This window comes from Calidris pugnax, unplaced genomic scaffold (genome assembly GCF_001431845.1).
Source record: "Calidris pugnax isolate Ruff unplaced genomic scaffold, ASM143184v1 scaffold24, whole genome shotgun sequence".
Taxonomy (NCBI): domain Eukaryota; kingdom Metazoa; phylum Chordata; class Aves; order Charadriiformes; family Scolopacidae; genus Calidris; species Calidris pugnax.
The window spans coordinates 5,742,683-5,760,080 of NW_015090922.1; the positions used below are offsets into that span (position 1 = coordinate 5,742,683).

Consider the following 17,398-nt stretch of genomic DNA (forward strand, 5'->3'; position numbering starts at 1 on the left):
TTAATCTTCCTTAGGAAATCAAGCATTCTGAATAGTTCCAGTTTCAAAAGTTTCAGGTGAATTTTGCCTAGAATTAATGCACTGGTCAGATGCACAAAAATGAATTATGCCTCACTTTTGTAAGATAGTGGGTTTTTTTGGCTGAAATATTTGGTCTTTCGCCAGGACTGGACAAGAGGAGGAGCCTAACTGTGAGATTAAAAAAAGGTTTCTATTTGACATGCTGTCTACCATTTCAAGCTCTTACTTTCAGGTCTTGTGTTGTGTCCTTTACAGACACTATGATTGTAGGGATTGGGGGGGGGAAGGTAATATATCTTTAATTACTTGTATAATTAAACAATGCACACTTAAGTGCACTCTTCCAGAGCATTTCATCTTCCATATATCACAGACAAAAAATAATTTTCTTTGTTGCAGGAGCCATCTACTTCAACATCACCTCTCAGAGGTTTACTCTGTAACATCCAGCGTGACTATAAAAGTTGTATTTCTATTATTCCATTCTTAATGATTAGATCTTGGTGTTTTACTTGAAACTTTTACACTGAGAAAGGAAAATTTCACATTGAGGCTTTTGCACTTTCTGCTTCCTTCTGTCTCCACCTCTTCCAACGACTAACATCAGCATCTTTTTTCTTCCTGTAAGCTGTTGAATAAGGTTGAAGTCATGCCTCCACTTTCAGGGCTATTTCTTCAGCTTCTTAGAGTAATGGCATTTCCTTTGTCTAGCATCTAGTGAGGCAGGAACATCTTATTTCTTTGGGATTTTTGTGTCCTCTTTTTCTTCTGAGAATTGTAAAAACTTGGTATTTCAAAGATTTTTCTGATCTTTCAAAGTATACCAGTTGTTTATAGTACCACAAAGAAACTTGGAATCTCTCTCTTTTTTTTTTTTCTTTTTTTTTTTAAGTTAATGTGTATATTCACATACATTCTTGGCTAAAAAAGTCCATCTAAAGCATGTACAACAGTGGAAAAAATACTCTCAGTAGCTTCAAGGTAATAGTGTCCTGTAGATACTTTATCAGAAAAGGACCAAAACCACAATTCGGAGAAAGAATAGAGTTGAGTTGTTTTCCAAAGCTCCAGATGGAAAGATTCTTAGGATCTGGACCAGTCTCAAAACTGCTTGGTTCTTGGTGCAATCACAAAGATATCTCTGTTACATCTGAAGTACATGTTGTGTTGAAAGAGAAATGTACACTTACTAATCAGATACATCTTGACTCGTTTCAGAAAGTACACTGTCTACTTTGTACTTTTATCTTTCTTAAGACTGTGCCTTCCATGAAGCAAACACACTTAAGAGACACTCTTCGGTTATTCGGTTTTATGAAATTGCTGCTGTCTGCATAGAACAGTCTACAGTAGACAAAAAAAGCCTACAGCCAATTTCCAATTTACAAAACCAAACCAAATAAAAACCCTTGAGAAGTCACGTGGGAGGAAATGAGAAGATCCAGGAACCTCTGCTGATCATTCTGAGGGGACGGCATATGGCTTAGCTTGTTCTCATGGAGGAACTGATTTTTTCAGCTTCTTAACAGAACTAGAAAATTAGGAATTGACAGCATGGGAAGAAGAATCAATGGGGAAAAAGGTTGAATTAAAATAGTAAAAATTGGCTTTTTTTTTTCAACAGATACTAAAAACTGATAGTTTGTTTTTATATCAGTTGAAATGATACGTTTCTTGATTCAGGCTAGTGCATTGTCCCTTACTGGTGTAGCAGGCTAAGAACCTACACTCAGCTACTGCTGCTGAGCTAAAAAGGGATAATTTGCTGAATGGTGGCAATTCACTTTTTTGATCATATGACTCTATATTCAAACATGAGTGCTTAGCAGCTGTTGCCTCTCCAAAATAAAGAAATAAAAGCTTCCTGGTTCCCAGTCATAAGGTCACTCTTCCCAGAACTAGCAATTGCAACATAGGCATTGACTGAATTGAATTTTGATTTTTAACCAAGAACAGTAATCTCTGTCTTCCAGTTGAGATCTGCAGATGGATCTGTTTCAGTTTATATTTAAATGGTTGTAGTTTCCAAAAGAAGCAGTAGGTAAAGCCTCCAGAGGGGGCTTATGTTTAAAATTGCGTATGATGAATGCCTCTTTGAAGTTGTCTTGCACTGTTGTTAGTATTTCAGATAATCACTGGTTCTTCTGTGTTTCACAACAGGGATATTCGCTGTCAATGTGCCTTTGGAATACAGTATCTTACTAAATGCGAGCAGTCCCACTCTACTGGTGAAGCCAGTCGGACGCGCGCGTTTTGCTTTTGTGGATGGCCTAGATCCCTACACCCTGTATGAGATAAGAATACAAGCATGCCAGAATGGTAAGATGATTTTAAAAGACTCACCTCTGTGACTGGAAGGGAATGGAGATTTTCCACATAGATTCAACTCAGCAAAATAGATAAAACCTTATTCCTGCATGGGAGTCAAATGTTTAACTAGTAAAAAGAAAGCCTAGGACTGAATGAAGCATTAAATATTTCTCCATGTTATATCATGAATATTTTAAATGGAGATTTAAAAAATGTGTTTTAGGCGGTATGTGCCATTTTATTAAAAGCTCTTCACAAATAGCTTAACAATTTTTGAAAATGTGCATACAGAACAAAATCAGTACTGTAACTGTTCACCAAGAAGTGGTAATCATAAAGACAGTAGAGAAGAGGCCAAATATCACAAAATTCCTTGACTTTAATGGAAATTTTCAAAATCCTATTGAAATAAGTCTTTCTAAAATGACACTTTGGAAACAATTCTCTCCTCACATGCACTGGTGAAAGTCAGGAACTTCATCAGTGAAGCTGTGGTAATTTAAATGAGTATTTAATAACAAAATCAGGTGAAATGAGGCACTATTTCATCAGGAGCTTCTTTACTTGACATTCATTTGCTCTTACTGTATATTTTGTTGAGGAAGAAGCTCTCATCACTAAGAAAACTTTCGGTTTTGTAGGTGGGTGTGGAGTGGGTGGTCAAATATTTTCAAGAACTGCTGAAGCACCTCCCAGAGAACTGAGTCCACCTATCGTTAAAGCAATAGGATCTGCACTTATTGAAGTGAAATGGACACCACCTAAGAAACCAAATGGCATCATTACTAACTACTTTATTTACAGGTAAATGCTTTTATCATCTCAGATTCTTAGTCTTATTGAGCTGTTAATTATTCTGTGTTATACTAGGAGGTGAAAATAAGTGGAGAAGTATATGGTAAAATATATATTGACATTCAAATGCTAAGATAAGATGCTTATCTAAGGATGTTGAGAATAAGAGATGAGACAAGAATCATCTGTCTGATCTAAAAATGACACAAAAAAGGTGAAAATATATTTTTAAAAATTCAAAGGAAAAGACAAAAAATTGTAAAATAGATATTCTCACTGATAGATATTTACCCAGACCACTAGGTACAGTCTTCAATCCCTTCTGATAGACAATTGAGAATTTTGGAATGGAAACAGGAGTAATTCAGCATTTCTGAGATTTTTAAAAGCAGAAAAGATACCTACGTGCTTAATACAGACCAATCGTCCAAGATAACTTATGTTCCTGTTTGTAAATAAGTAATCTGGAGTGTGATTACACTGCACCTATTTATGTTCCTTGGTGTTTGTATACAGCTGCCCTGTCTGGATGTCTGACTGACATGTCCTCACTCCCTGTGAGGAGCTTCATAAGTTCTGTGTAAGGACTTTTCTATATAGATAGATGTGTTTAGGGAAGTGTCAAAGTAGCAGAGCACCGACATCTGCTGTGCCAATTGACCCTTTTTTAAAAGCTCACTGAAGGGACCTTCTTGAATAGTTTCAGAAAGACAGAGAATATAAAACTCAAGCCATGCATTGCAGAGGAATTTAAACTCTGATGTTCCTGGTTTTCCCACTCTAAATATGTGTGGCAAACACATGCTAGGCTGAACCCAGCCTCCCACAAAGAGTTTGGGACATTTTATTATATTAGAGCTGTGACTGAGAAGACAGGGAATCGAATTACCTTTTGAAATCAGCAGTGATAATTAATATAAATTCACTTTTGCCTTAAACACATTAGTAGTCTCTAAAAAATCCTACTGTCTTGAAATATCCTTTTGTTTGCTTTTTTTTTTAATTGTCTGATCAAAAAAACCCAAGTCCCTCCCCTGTATAAAGAGAAATAAAGCGTATGTTATAGCCCAAGACATGTCTTCACTCTGTTGGTTTTGTAAATAAAGCTGATGATTACCGCTGCTATTCCATGGCAGCCATAGAAAGGGAAAACAGGAAATATAATGCAGAAAGCCTGCTTCAGTGAAAAATACTGTAAATTGAATTTGACAGCATTTGATGGCATTTGATTATTCTAGTCACAGCCAAACAATGATATAAAGAGTAATATGAAACAGAATGTGTTACTGCCTAGCAGACTCAAAAGCAATAAACCTTCCTCCAATGTGACACAATCACTTCACAATCATAATTGTAGCCTGTTTGATACCTCTGAGTACAGCAGAAGGGCACTGACTGACATAGATACATTTTGTTTTTTATTTAAAGTGAAATGAAAATGGCGCACTGGGGCTCCAGATACAATCGTTATATTCACCTACATAGGCATGAATCACTTGGCAGTTATTTCAGCTGAAGTTTAAATGTGCTTAGACAACAACAATATCAAATCTTTCTCAGATAGCTGCAAAAAAATCAGAAATGGGATGTAAGCACATAGTTCTTTTTCATTCTGTAGCCACCCATAGCCTTACATTGTTATAGCAGCAAGACTGCAGTATTTCTATGGGAGGTTATGGCATGTAATTTCTTCTTCATCATGCTACTCTTCCTTACTGCATCACCACCAAAATAAATTCATTTAACTCAAAACCTGGAATGCTTGGGGAGCTAGTGTGTGTGCAGGTCTTTGCATTACAATGGCAGGACTCATGTTTTCCTCTAGAATCATAAAAGCGCTTGCAAGTTTGCAGCCATTTTATTAGAAACCAGAAAATTAAAATGTTAGTTTATGATAAAAGAGACTGTGACATTTTATTTTTGATTCATACATCAGTTTTAAATACAGATCTGAGGCGTCTAAACTTTTCTAGCAAGGACCACAACTTAGAAGAGATTGTGAATGAGAAAAGATCTGGTTCGTGAGACAATCACCCAATCTACTTCTCTTCCCATTCATCATTACATAACATCCCTGTGACAACCACAGAAATTGCTAGGCTAGAAAAATAATATTATGGAAATAGGGGATGTATTTCTTGCTGTTTTTTAATAGGATATAGGTCACATCAGCTAATAGAACTGCTCTCTGTTGACCACCACCATACACTGTGTAGGATGTACGAGATGACTCTTAAAGAAATATTACCTGTAAAATTATGAACGTTTTGGTTCATATCTTGTTAAGGGAGTGTCTGAATTTCTGTCAAAGTGTCTATGTCATGTTTGGTAAGTTTTTTTTATTTAGTATATATATGTGAGATTGTAATGTATCTCTCATTAGCTGACAAATCCTGATGGTGAAAAATCAACGGCAACTTAAGACAGAGGACTCAGTGGCTGTTGACTGTGGTAACTTGCAGCGTAGAGGCTTCTAGACTGACTCTTTATGATTAATTAATTGCTTGCCCTTATACCCTTAACCATGAGCAGCACCAAAGACAGCTTCCCAGGCACATATATTAGTAGATGGTTCAATAGAGAATCTTCATGGATGGGTATGTCATTGAATCTAAGAACTCATGAAGGGTTTTATTTATACCTGTAATTGATATAATACCTAATCTAAAATAGCATATTACATGCAATATGTCATTGAATCTAAGAACTTGTGAAGGGTTTTATTTATACCTATAATTTATACCTATACCTACCTATATATACCTAAATATATTTATTTATACCTATAATTTATAAATACCTATAATAATTTATACCTATAAAGACCTATATTTATACCTATATTTATACCTATAATATACCTATATTTATACCTAATCTAAAATAGCATATTACATGCGATATTCTCAAATACCTTTTGTTCACTTTTTTGGTACCAAAACTTGTGAAAAAATCCACCAAACTCCATGAATATAGATAGATTTTTTTGAATCCAAATGCTAAGTGAGACTGCTTTGTTTAATTGGATGTGAAACTGTAGAGGGGGAGCATTGTTGATGTCACGTTATTCCCCCACATTTGACAGTGTGATTCCCCAATCATTTGCATTTTACCCCAGGACTTGTCAGTGTTTCTAGAAATAGCTTACTACCACTCTGGTACTCAGTGTTTCTTTCTAGAAATAGCTTACTACCACTCTGGTAAGGAAAACAACAGGCATTGCTAAAACATATACTTTTGTTGCGTGGTGAAAGGTAAACATGAAGAATATTTCTGGGTTGACCTGAAAGACCTCAGGCACTCGCTGAGTCGCGTTCCACATAAGAAAGCTGAGTGGTGCAGTTAGCGTTGCTGCAGCCTTCTGCATACAGCTCTGTAGTTATCTGTCACAAGGAAGATTATATTCTCCTCTTTGTGTCATCTGGCTCAGATTGGCAGTGGGGCAGGGAGAATCTGCCCTTATAAAAATAGCTGTATCTGAGCATCTTTAAAATGAATGTAAGCAGCAAATCAGACTATGCAGATTAAGAGGCAGCTTCCAGCTCTTGGAAATGTTACTCTCCTTTCAGTTCGTTGTACATAAGAAACACTTCCAGTTAAATGAGCAGTTGAATCTTAAATCTTAAGACGATTGAAATGATTACAGACTGTTCAACCACTTCTGTTCAAAGTTTATTCATACATGAAGATATTCTGGTTTTTAGCACTACAGATGGAACCATTTACCTAACCATAAGTTTCATTCATTAAATATTCAGCAGTAATAAGATCTAAATACTTAACCAGACTACATTGTACAGCTTTGCTTGTGGATGAGCTTACAGTTGGTGGCATATTTGATCTTTCAGTGTGAAAAAACTGTTTATCACAGAGTTTCAAAAATTTATAAAACATAAATTTGTGTATTCATTGAAGTGTCATACTGCTTGGTCAGGCAAGACATATTAAATGTGCTTTTATTACGCTAAAATATACTCTTTTTTCACTTATCTACAGAGGTTTTTTTAGGTGTTTTTTTGAGTACACAGGGAAAATACTATATTTTTAGGTGCAGCAGAAAGACGTAGTGATTCACCTTTTAGAATTATGTGCCTTGCATTAAGTCAGTGAACAGCTTCTAAGGGAGAGTTCTGCATAAGGCTTAATTTGCCATTACAATATAGAATGGGGAAGTGTAATAAAAATAGCTGATGGAATTTTAAGGTCAATGGGAAATGTTGTACCCCAAATCTTCCAGACATTTTATTGCAAGAGAGAGAATTTCTAGGAATTCCTTCCGTCCTGATCTACCTGCCATTCCTCACTCAGTTCTGCCAACCAGTTCTCAACATCTTATAATTTATGATCTTAAAATCAACACATCTTATAATTTGCCTTTTTCATTACACTAGAGACATTGTACCTCAAAACTCTTTGTCCATATAGCCTGCTTATCTCAGAGTTTAGCAAAAATTCTTTAGCTTCATATAAGAAATTAATGTATTTGTGCATGCCCTATATATGTGTATACACATGCATTCGTTATATTCTTCATATTTGCATGTAAATAGCTGGGTGTATATTCTTACGAGCAGCTAAGATTATCAATTTTAAGAAATAGTTGCATTTTATATTGTTAAAGTAACTCCTGGGTTGATCTAACAAAATAAAATCTGACAGAATTCTGTGAAATACAGATTTTCTCTTGCCAAAGAAATGTTCTTCAGCTTCTTTGTGGGTGTAGTGATGATGACACCCAGTAGTCAGACAAACCAATTTTATTTCTGCAAATTTACCCTACTTGCAGTAGAAGTGGCAGATAATGTAATTTGTTTTTTGTTGTTGGCATGGAGGGTGAAAGTGCTTTTATGTTCTGCAAAGGCCAAGGTTCTTGTGAAGAGTAGGGGAAATACTTAAATTCATGAGGAGTACAGCACAACCGTCATTGAGATTTATCACAGTGTTTAAATGTAACCAACTTAATTTCACACAAACATTTTTATGCCAAGTGTAAGAATTGATTTGATAACTCTGTTTTGAAGATGAGTGCTTGCCTGATTACAGCTGTTATAAATTGTATACTAGAAGGGGCCACATTAGAAAAGGGGCTGAGGATCATCTGTAATCTCCTCTGATACTCAGAATATTGCTAAATCCAACACAGGCAGATCTGTAGTAGGAATGCTATATATACATATATATATGTATGTATATGTATGTGTGTATGTATACATACAGATACATATGCATATGTACAAAATTAAAAACCCATTGTGCCAAAACCCTATACAGTGAATTGTCTTAATGTATCTTAGGTTTGCATTTTTAAACAAAAACAGCATTGAAAAAAATATGAAGTTTATTACAGAAAGCACTATTTGTGATATTTTAATGAGGTTTTGTGGTGGAGCTGCAAATTCTGCTATGTTCATGCACAAGGGATTACTTATTCCATTCACAAGAAGAAATGGGATATTTATTGTGTGCAAAATAGAATTTAAAAGTGCATGGCTTTTTGGTTTTTGAGGGCATGATAGAATATTTATTCCTCGTTTACTAGGTAACATTTTTCTCAAGTAAATTTGTCCTAAGTTTTCCATAAATGAGAGATCCTGAGGTGAGCACCTCCATAAATAGTTTTATTTTCAGAGAAGTTGAAAACTTGCACCCATATTGCAATTCAAGTCATTATTTAACAACTACATGTAGATTTAAAATTTCATGTTATAAATTCTTTCTCATATTTGATGTGTTCTGTCCTAAAAGGACAATATGCTTTTGTATTGCTACTCTGCTACTGTGGACTGTGACAGCACACTTGTTTGACATGGTTTATGGTATTCTTCTAGATAAAGGCTAATAAATGATTGCCTCAAAAATCTCCTGTTCACTACTCAGCACCTAACACAGGCGTAGGAAAACGTTTTTAAGGTGCAAAGATAGGTAGGCAATTCCTTGTATGTGTGTAATGTGTAGAAGTAAGTTCTGTGTTTTTCTGAGGTACAGGTTGAACTTAAAACTTTAGGATCTACTACCATGGGATTGCTAAAGTTATTTTTCAATTTTAAACACATTTCCTTTAATTTAATTTCAGACGTCCTGTGGGCAGTCAAGCAGAGCTGCTTTTGTTCATCTGGACTGAAGGAGCTTTGGAATTTATTGATGCATCCGAGGCTCTACAGCCGTTTACTCTCTATGAATACCGTGCCAGAGCTCAAAATTCTGTAGGGTCAGTCGACAGCCTGTGGGCTTCAACCCAAACTCTGGAGGCTGCCCCATGGGGCATGGGAGCCCCTTGGGCACAAGCAACAAGCGCATACTCAGTGCGGTTGAACTGGACCCAGCCTGTCTCTCCCAATGGTGTTATATCTCAGTATCGAGTAGTCTATCAAGAAAAACGCAGCGATCCAACGTTTAGCATCCCAGCTGTTACAGCACTAACCGTAACGGTAAGAACTGGACCACAAATCCATTTTTAAGTTGTTTTTATTCTGCTTTGATCTCTGTGGTATTTTGAAATCTAGCACTGATTGGAAAAGTGGTGTTTCCAATTGCCAGTAGTTCTGTTGGTTTAAATTTTGTGTTTGACGCAATGCAGACTGAAATATTACACATAAATATCTAATTCCTGGTAGAGGCAAGTAGTTTACTTGAAAGCATAGGTGGGTCACATCTGGAGGAATTAAGCTTATGCATTGAACTTTGCCAGCCTTGCTCTGAAAATACTGTCCTGAGCTTTCAGTCTGGCTGTCAAAATAGTGTCACAGGATCTGAACAAAGAACAACAAAATCAGTCCTCCTTGTATATATTCTAGTTTTGTAATTCAGTTGGAATCACAAAGTGAATAAATCCATTACTAATTACATAATTCATATATGCAACACATTTGCATGTTCCTCTCTTAATCAGTAATAACAGCAGATCTATGTTTATTTTCATTACATATACTTATATTAGAATGTTACTTTGCACTGCTAACATGTCTTTCCCTTCAAGGGGCTTTCCAAACATGAATGTCTCTGTATATTACACTTCTATTAAGTATGTGGAGGGATAGATGCAGGAAAGGGCAGGTTGTTTTGTGAACTATCAACGTTATGTAAATCAGTGCCAGAAGCGGTTATGGTTTGTGCAATTACCACTTCTCCTCCCAATTATAAATTACATTCTAGTCTTTCTGTAGAAAGACAGCTTATAGATGGTTGAACTGAACTGCTGTATATCAGGATATCTGCTCTGCTGGGCTGTCTACTGAAAATAACTCTTAGAAACTGTTTAAGGAGGTTGTAATAAGATTGGGTTTCCTCAGCAGTGCCACCTCAATTTCATAAACCTAGAATTTTCCCTAAATTATATTCATAGGCCATATTTGTATTGATTAACACCAGGAATCCCCTAAATTCTTAATTACATCAATTACAAAGTATCTGTCTGACATTCAAGTAGTATCCTAAAGAGCATTCTCTGTAATACCCAATAGTAACCTTTACGTAACTCCCTTAATCAAGTCTCAACACAGCGAGGTGGGAGAAGTTTCCAGCTCAGTAGTCTTACATACTCTTGATCATATGGTTCCAAAGCAGTTTTGTGTTTAGCTTCCTGGAAGCCTAAATGGATTAAGTTTGTAATACAGCTTTTTCTGAAAAAGAAAACAGGTCCTGAACTGAATGATAGGAATAAATACTTTTGGTTTCTGAAATAGTTGCATTCACATTGTACGGTATGTTAGGTTTGAAAAAGCATATTGGGATTTTAGAGTTATTGAACTTCAGTAGGATTTTGGTACTTAGCTCCCTTAACTTGTTTTAAAAAATAATCACAATCATAGTTGTGATGGGACACCTAAGATTTTAAAACCAGTGAAATGACAGGGCTTCTCCTAATACTCTGCTTCAGCAGTGTGCAATGTGTTGCTGAGCATCAGAATTGACCTGGCCGGTCATGCATTGCAAAGTCTTCTAAGCATGCCAACAACAACAGAAAAGGTCCAAGATGGTTATATTGTGGGTAATAAAAGCTACCAAAATGGCCTTTTAAATAATGTTGCCACAGTGCGTTTCTTTAACAGCATCAGTTAAAAGCTTTTTAAATTAACAAGCTATTATTTACTGAATTAGTATTTTCCTGGCTCCAAAATCCTTTATTTTCCCCAAACACTATCCTGAATCAAAATGACATTCTGGCAGCATATGTATAGCTGCTCTACCGGCATTACAGCAAAGCTGACTTGCGTGTTTTTTCTACTGCCCTTTGTCATGAACACTTATCAATTATTTTTGCCACCCTTCTTTATATTTAAATATTATACCACTCTTTTGAGATCAGTCTTTCTGCACAGCTCTTCCATCAGTTGCACTCACTTTAAGCTGTTGGAACTGCATTAACTCAGTAGAGTTGTTGCTGATTTATACCAAGGAGATGAGATCTGAATCCTACCTCTTTTGAATATAGCAAGATGGCTAAAGCTTTGAGTCAAAGTTATTGACATAAAAAGCACAGAGTCCTGTTATCAAAGACATCGTCAGGAGGTCAGGTCAATTATCCTAGCAGGCAAAAATCTGGACACCAACTTTCAAAGTTATAACCCCTTTAAAAATGGAATTTTATCATGAAATTGCTGATATACCCTTAACTGCAGCTTTGTGAATGAGACACTTTAATTAAAATGTAATTTTATTGAAGGAACCAGCATTCCAGTGATTAAACTTCTGCCCCTTTAAAATATAGCTTTCAGGGGTACTAGGCTAAATCATTTAATCTCCTAAAGCATCTCTGTTGGAGCTCCCTCGTGGGATACACCATTAGTCATTCTCTCACACAAGCTTCCATGTTACAAGCAAGACTTAAAGTATTAAGCGAGCAATGAGTTTGGTCCTTTATTTAATCTGTTGGACTCCATTCTTATCCCATCAGATTATTCCAGAAAAAAAGCAGTGCCGGAATCACAGTAGCCCATCCCACCCATGCGCTTGTCGGTTGCTCCCTGGTTGCCTGCCACAGGACATAAAGCTTGACCAAAACCTAGAGTAGAAATACAGTTCTTGTGATGCTGCAAAATACAAATTAAGCTCTCACTAATATCCCTTCAGACTGCTCTAATTTGACAGCTTCGTTTCCATCCATTTCCAGATCAAAATGAGAAACATCTTCTGGGTTTTCAAACCATTTGACAGACTTAACCACTCTACCTTCCCCAAATGCAGCTATTCTTCCCACAGTTAAGGTGCATTAATCTGTATCTGAATTAATGTGTCAAAGGTATGGCTGTAAAGGTAAGGTTATCACTGACCTCTTGAAATTTTACACTGCCTATGGAGATAAAAATGAGAACTCGGTTCTGAGGGCAAAAGCTGCTGTCAGTCAAACAAAAGGAGGATATCCGTGCACCATTAGAAGCAAGTGAATACATGTGAGCCATTTTGATGCTTCGCAGTTGAAAAGCAGTGTCACCCATTTCCCTAGCTTGTTTGGCCAGCAGTGTAGTGACAGATGTTAGGTGACAGCAAGTTAAACTGACATGCTGGTTTATTTGCAGAACAAAGTCAAGTCAAGACTGGTTACAGCAGTACAAGTGTCTCCTGCAATGTCTTCCCAGTTCGTCTTAACCCTCTAAAGCAAGAAAGATATTTAGTGTCTTACTGACAGCATTAACATGAGACAGATGTGTTTATAGAGGAATGGATTGACAGTAAATTCTCATTTACAGAAATCTGCATGAAGTGACTAGATTGTCAAAGCGAGCTTCTCACTTTTGTGAACTTAGGGCTTAATCTTGTGAACACAGAACCCAGAACTGATTTCATTATAAAGCCAGTACCTGCCACATGGCATCAAATCATCACAGCTCTTTAGCTGTTGTATACCAAACGTTGCTGTAAGGTAAAACTGTGGGTAAGTTTGGACTTTTTCTTCGTAGGTGTTTTTTGGGTGTGTCATGCTGTTTCTCCCATGATAGTTATATCAAGTATTTGGTTGTTTATCATGAGCAGGAGAATTCAAAGCCAAGATGAGTAAAAAATGTAAGAATATGTACCTGTTAGAATGTGCTTGGAGAGGAAAAAGCATCCAGAGATGAGGGCTGTAAAGAAAAATTCTGCCTGATGTGGGCAGTGACTCCCATTATTATTATGCAAAATCAAGGCCCTGGTGTGTCAAATCCACCTCAGCAGATTGTAACTAAAAGTAAAATGTGATAGTTACAGGATGCAAGAGATAGCTGTAAGCATTCTAGGCCTTATTCCTGGAAAATCCTACACCTGTGCCTACCTAGAAGCACAGGTCTACTCACAATGTGTTTTGCAGTATGGGGCTCTCAGGCTAAATTTATCCTACAAGGCTTTTTTTTGCATAGCTATGTCAGCTTGGAGTGTGAAAAATTAACACATCTCTGAGTGTCGCTCACCAGCAAAGCTTCTGGTTTGGATGTAGCTATGCTAGCAGTTGAGAACACATGTTGGCTTATCTTACATTATTTGGGGAGATGGTATATAACTACACCGGCCAAGTTCCTCTTGGCAGATGCTTCGTCTGTGGTAGGGAAATCTGTAGACATATTGCAGAATAGAAATAATAATAGAGTCTTTGGTAGGAGGATGGGGCTTTGGCTTGAATGATTATGTTCTTATAACCAGACAGTAATTTGCATATCAAATATGTAACCAGAGTAAAAATAATAAATAAAGCTTACTTGCTGAAAAACTATATATAAAATACATCAGAACTAATCTTTAAGTGGCCAGTACTACCATATACATATACCTCCCATGCAGGATTTACAGATGCCTGGAATCTTGAATCCAGAATTAGTTCCTTTCTATTCATCATATTCAGAAATACTTAATAGATCCATATGGGATCCTTCATTTGTGTTCCTTCATATAGACCACTGAACATTTGGCAGCTTTAGAAATGAGATACTACATAGTTATTAACTTCCTCATACATAACATTATTCAGTAGTCCAACATGCAGGACTGTACGTGACCACTTCCTTATAGAAGAAAGAATGAAGATCGTAGCCACAAAAATAAGAAAAAAATATGCCAAAGAGAGGGACTGGTGAAACTTTTTTTACACGTGCCTTTTTCAGATGCCTGGGAAATGGACTGCACTCTAAAAAAACAAGATGATAGTAAATGGAGGAATCCCTCCAAACACCATAAATTGAGAAGATGTGCTACTTAGCAAGAATGAAAGCTGTAAACGGCAGTGGAGGGCAAAAGTTAATTAGGCTACTGTGCTGCTGTTACTGAGTGGAAAGTATCCACAACCAGAAACAAGATGGCTGCTCAGCAGTGCCCTAATACAGCCAAAAGATCGTATCCTTAGCTCTGCAAGGGCTTATGGGTTAGGGGGAAATCATACACAGATGACTAATTTTTTTATGGTTCACAGCCGATCAAAGTGAAATTCAGCAGCTGTTCAGGACAAGTGACCACTCTAACGGCTGTAATATAACCTGCTAAATAGAGAGGGAATTGCATGAGAGCAAGAGGTTAGCTGTGATTATCGGCAGGTGAGTGCTTTATTGAAGTTGAAAGACCATTAACATTGATGGAGTAATTATTTCAACTTGAAAGTAATTACCTTGATGGGTGATAACTTCACCAGTGTTCCCAGATTTGATTGGACCAAACAATTGTGAACTCTTGAAGCCTAGAAAAATATTACAACAATACTGCAATGTTTAAATTACTGAAACCACTGTTAGAGTATTTTAATTATGCCTAACAGTGAAAAGATTTTAACTTACAACAACTGGTGACCTCTCATGTATAGAGACATTTGCTTTTTAATTCCAATGAAATGACCCACACCTACTATGTGTGTGCTGTATGTGATGGGTTTGCAAATGAATCATTTGATTTAAACGCAGTTTTTAAGATTCAAAGCCTCGTTAGCACAGTTTCAGGAAGAGCTTGTACTGGAATTGCTGTAATTGTTTTATTTGCCAGGAAAGCCCAATAATATAAAATGCTTCCCATGTTTTAATCTCTAGACCTGTTAAGCTTACACAGGATGAATGCAGGACAAGTGCTCCTTCACATTGAAGGCTTCTAAAAAAAAACCAAAAACCTGTGTGAGGCAATCTGTGTCTCACAGACTCTGTTGTTTCCATGCTGCTGCAGAATATGCTGGATTTGGCACTACAACTCTGTTTAAATAAGCATTTGGATTGGCACTACAATACCCCTCCAGAAACTGATTAAGTGCTTCAGTAAGCCCCACCTATCAAGACAGACATGTAGAATCGCCTAATTAGAGCAGAAAGGATGAAATGGGTTGTTGCACAACTTTGATGATTTTGAAGTACTGTGGTACTAGAACTGGATGAGAACGGTTAGAGAGATAGAGAGAGGCTTCAGCTCTTCTGTTTGTACCAGCCTTGCTGTAACCATGGCCACTTCAGTATCTCATGGATGCTTTAGGCAGCCACAGAAACGTCGCTTTAGACCCTGCTGGAAATCTGCCAAGAATGAAAGAATCCTTTTGAGTTAGGATGTGGGGCAGCAGGGAAAGGTTTATTTGGTGCCTGTGAGGTCTTAATATGTTGTCAGGCTACTGGTGATTTGAATAGTGAAGGTTACAGGAAAGGAGTTTCTTTCATTGCATTTTTTCTTGAATATTTTCTCCCCAATTCAGTGTGCAACATGAAGTTAACATACCTTTGCCCTTCAATAAATTTTTGGACCAGAAGTAGAAACATTGATAGGGTTATGTCTGACCATGCCTATTCGCACACTCTAGATTGACTAGACCAGAGTGCCTGGATCAATAGGTAATTTTTTTCTACAAATAAATTAGTTACCTGTTTGGAAATATCTGGTGTATTTAATCCTTGAGTTTCTCCTTGTGCGAGATCCAGTTTTCATCCATTCCATAGGTCTTTTTTCATGAGCGCAACACATGTAGAATTAGGTCTTTTGAGGGATATTTACAATGTCTGACTTCAGGCATCTAACTTAGGAGCATGAATATTCTCTATAAACTATGAAACCTCCAGAACGTCTAAGGCATGGACATTTACCATCCTTGGGCTGCAACTGTTCATGTGAGACTGCTTTCCTCTAGTGCACTTGTGTGCCCCTACTGCTGTGTCAGTCAAAAGAAGGTGGTTGACTGAAGCTGATTAATCAGCTGGTCTTTCCTAACCCACATGAGGGGATTATGCAGGTTGACAGATGTAAAAGATGGTACCCTCTGTCGGAAAGACGGTGGTGGGCAGCAGTCTGGAAGTGTGTGCACCTGCAGTCATAAGAGAATAAGTGGCCACATGACAAAGCCTAAAGACAGATGCCTAAAACGAGATAGTATAAATGGTCCATATGCTGTTTCTCTATATATGTTTTTATATATGCTTTATACTTATGGTTTTCTGTAAGTCTTGCATTTCAGTTGTGAGAATAAGATTAACCTAATCAGGCACTGTAGAAAAACACCGTTGACAGGATGTTTTCTAATATGTAAAAACTAAATAAACAAAACATAAACCCCCACAAACCTTCACCTTATTAAGGTGAAGGTAGAATTTGATAGGAAGATATGAGGGGTACTCTTCCCTTCTTGCCTGGTTGTGTGTGACTGCACTAAATCTGCTTTAAAAACAAGGTTCTGGTAAGCTACAGATGCTTTTTCATATATAAGTAGAAATTAAAAATGGCGAAGGAGGAGGCAGAAATTTGTTGGGTAATATGTACAGCTGTTTTTCACATTAGATATCTGTTTAAAAATGCTTAATTGGATTTGACTAGATTTTAATTCATATTTAACCAACGTTCTTAAGTGGATGTACCAGGCAACACCAAGATGATGCTGTTTGTTGATAAAGTCAAAGGGAAGCTTCCCAAAACCCCTAGGGTCGTGCCCAAAAGCTACAGATACAGGAATTCTTCAGCTAATAATTTGTAAGTCCACTTTCCACCCCCCAACTTATCCCCCTGCCCCACTCCCCTCCGGAGATAAGGTCATTTATTCAAACTGGCTGAGAAGGATTATATCATATGCTTATACTTATGGGGAATTCTAATAAACAGAGAATCCTACCTCTTTTTAAAAAAGCAAGAGCAAACCATATGACTCATGGGAATTGGTAATATAACATAGAGCCTCGTATCACTGGGGACTCCATTTGAATCTAATCCAGGTCTACAGTCACCAAAGTCATTTTCATCAAACAGCCGTGGGGTGTCCTACACAAGATAAGTTTAGTATTCTCAGCTGACCTCCTGTCCTTTCTCTTTACTGCTCCCTTTTGAATCCATTCCCATCACTCAGCTTCACAGCCTCATTCAA

General features: G+C 37.0%; 1 protein-coding gene across 1 annotated transcript in view; it reads left to right on the forward strand.

Moving 5' to 3' along the window:
* Positions 1 to 17,398, forward strand: part of USH2A (Usher syndrome 2A (autosomal recessive, mild)) — a 393,292-nt gene that overhangs the window by 328,906 nt on the left and 46,988 nt on the right. Inside the window, exons 58-60 of the mRNA XM_014950535.1 lie at positions 2,182 to 2,340; positions 2,973 to 3,135; positions 9,200 to 9,554. Coding sequence (XP_014806021.1) covers positions 2,182 to 2,340; positions 2,973 to 3,135; positions 9,200 to 9,554 — 677 coding nt within the window. The remainder of the gene's footprint in view (positions 1 to 2,181; positions 2,341 to 2,972; positions 3,136 to 9,199; positions 9,555 to 17,398) is intronic.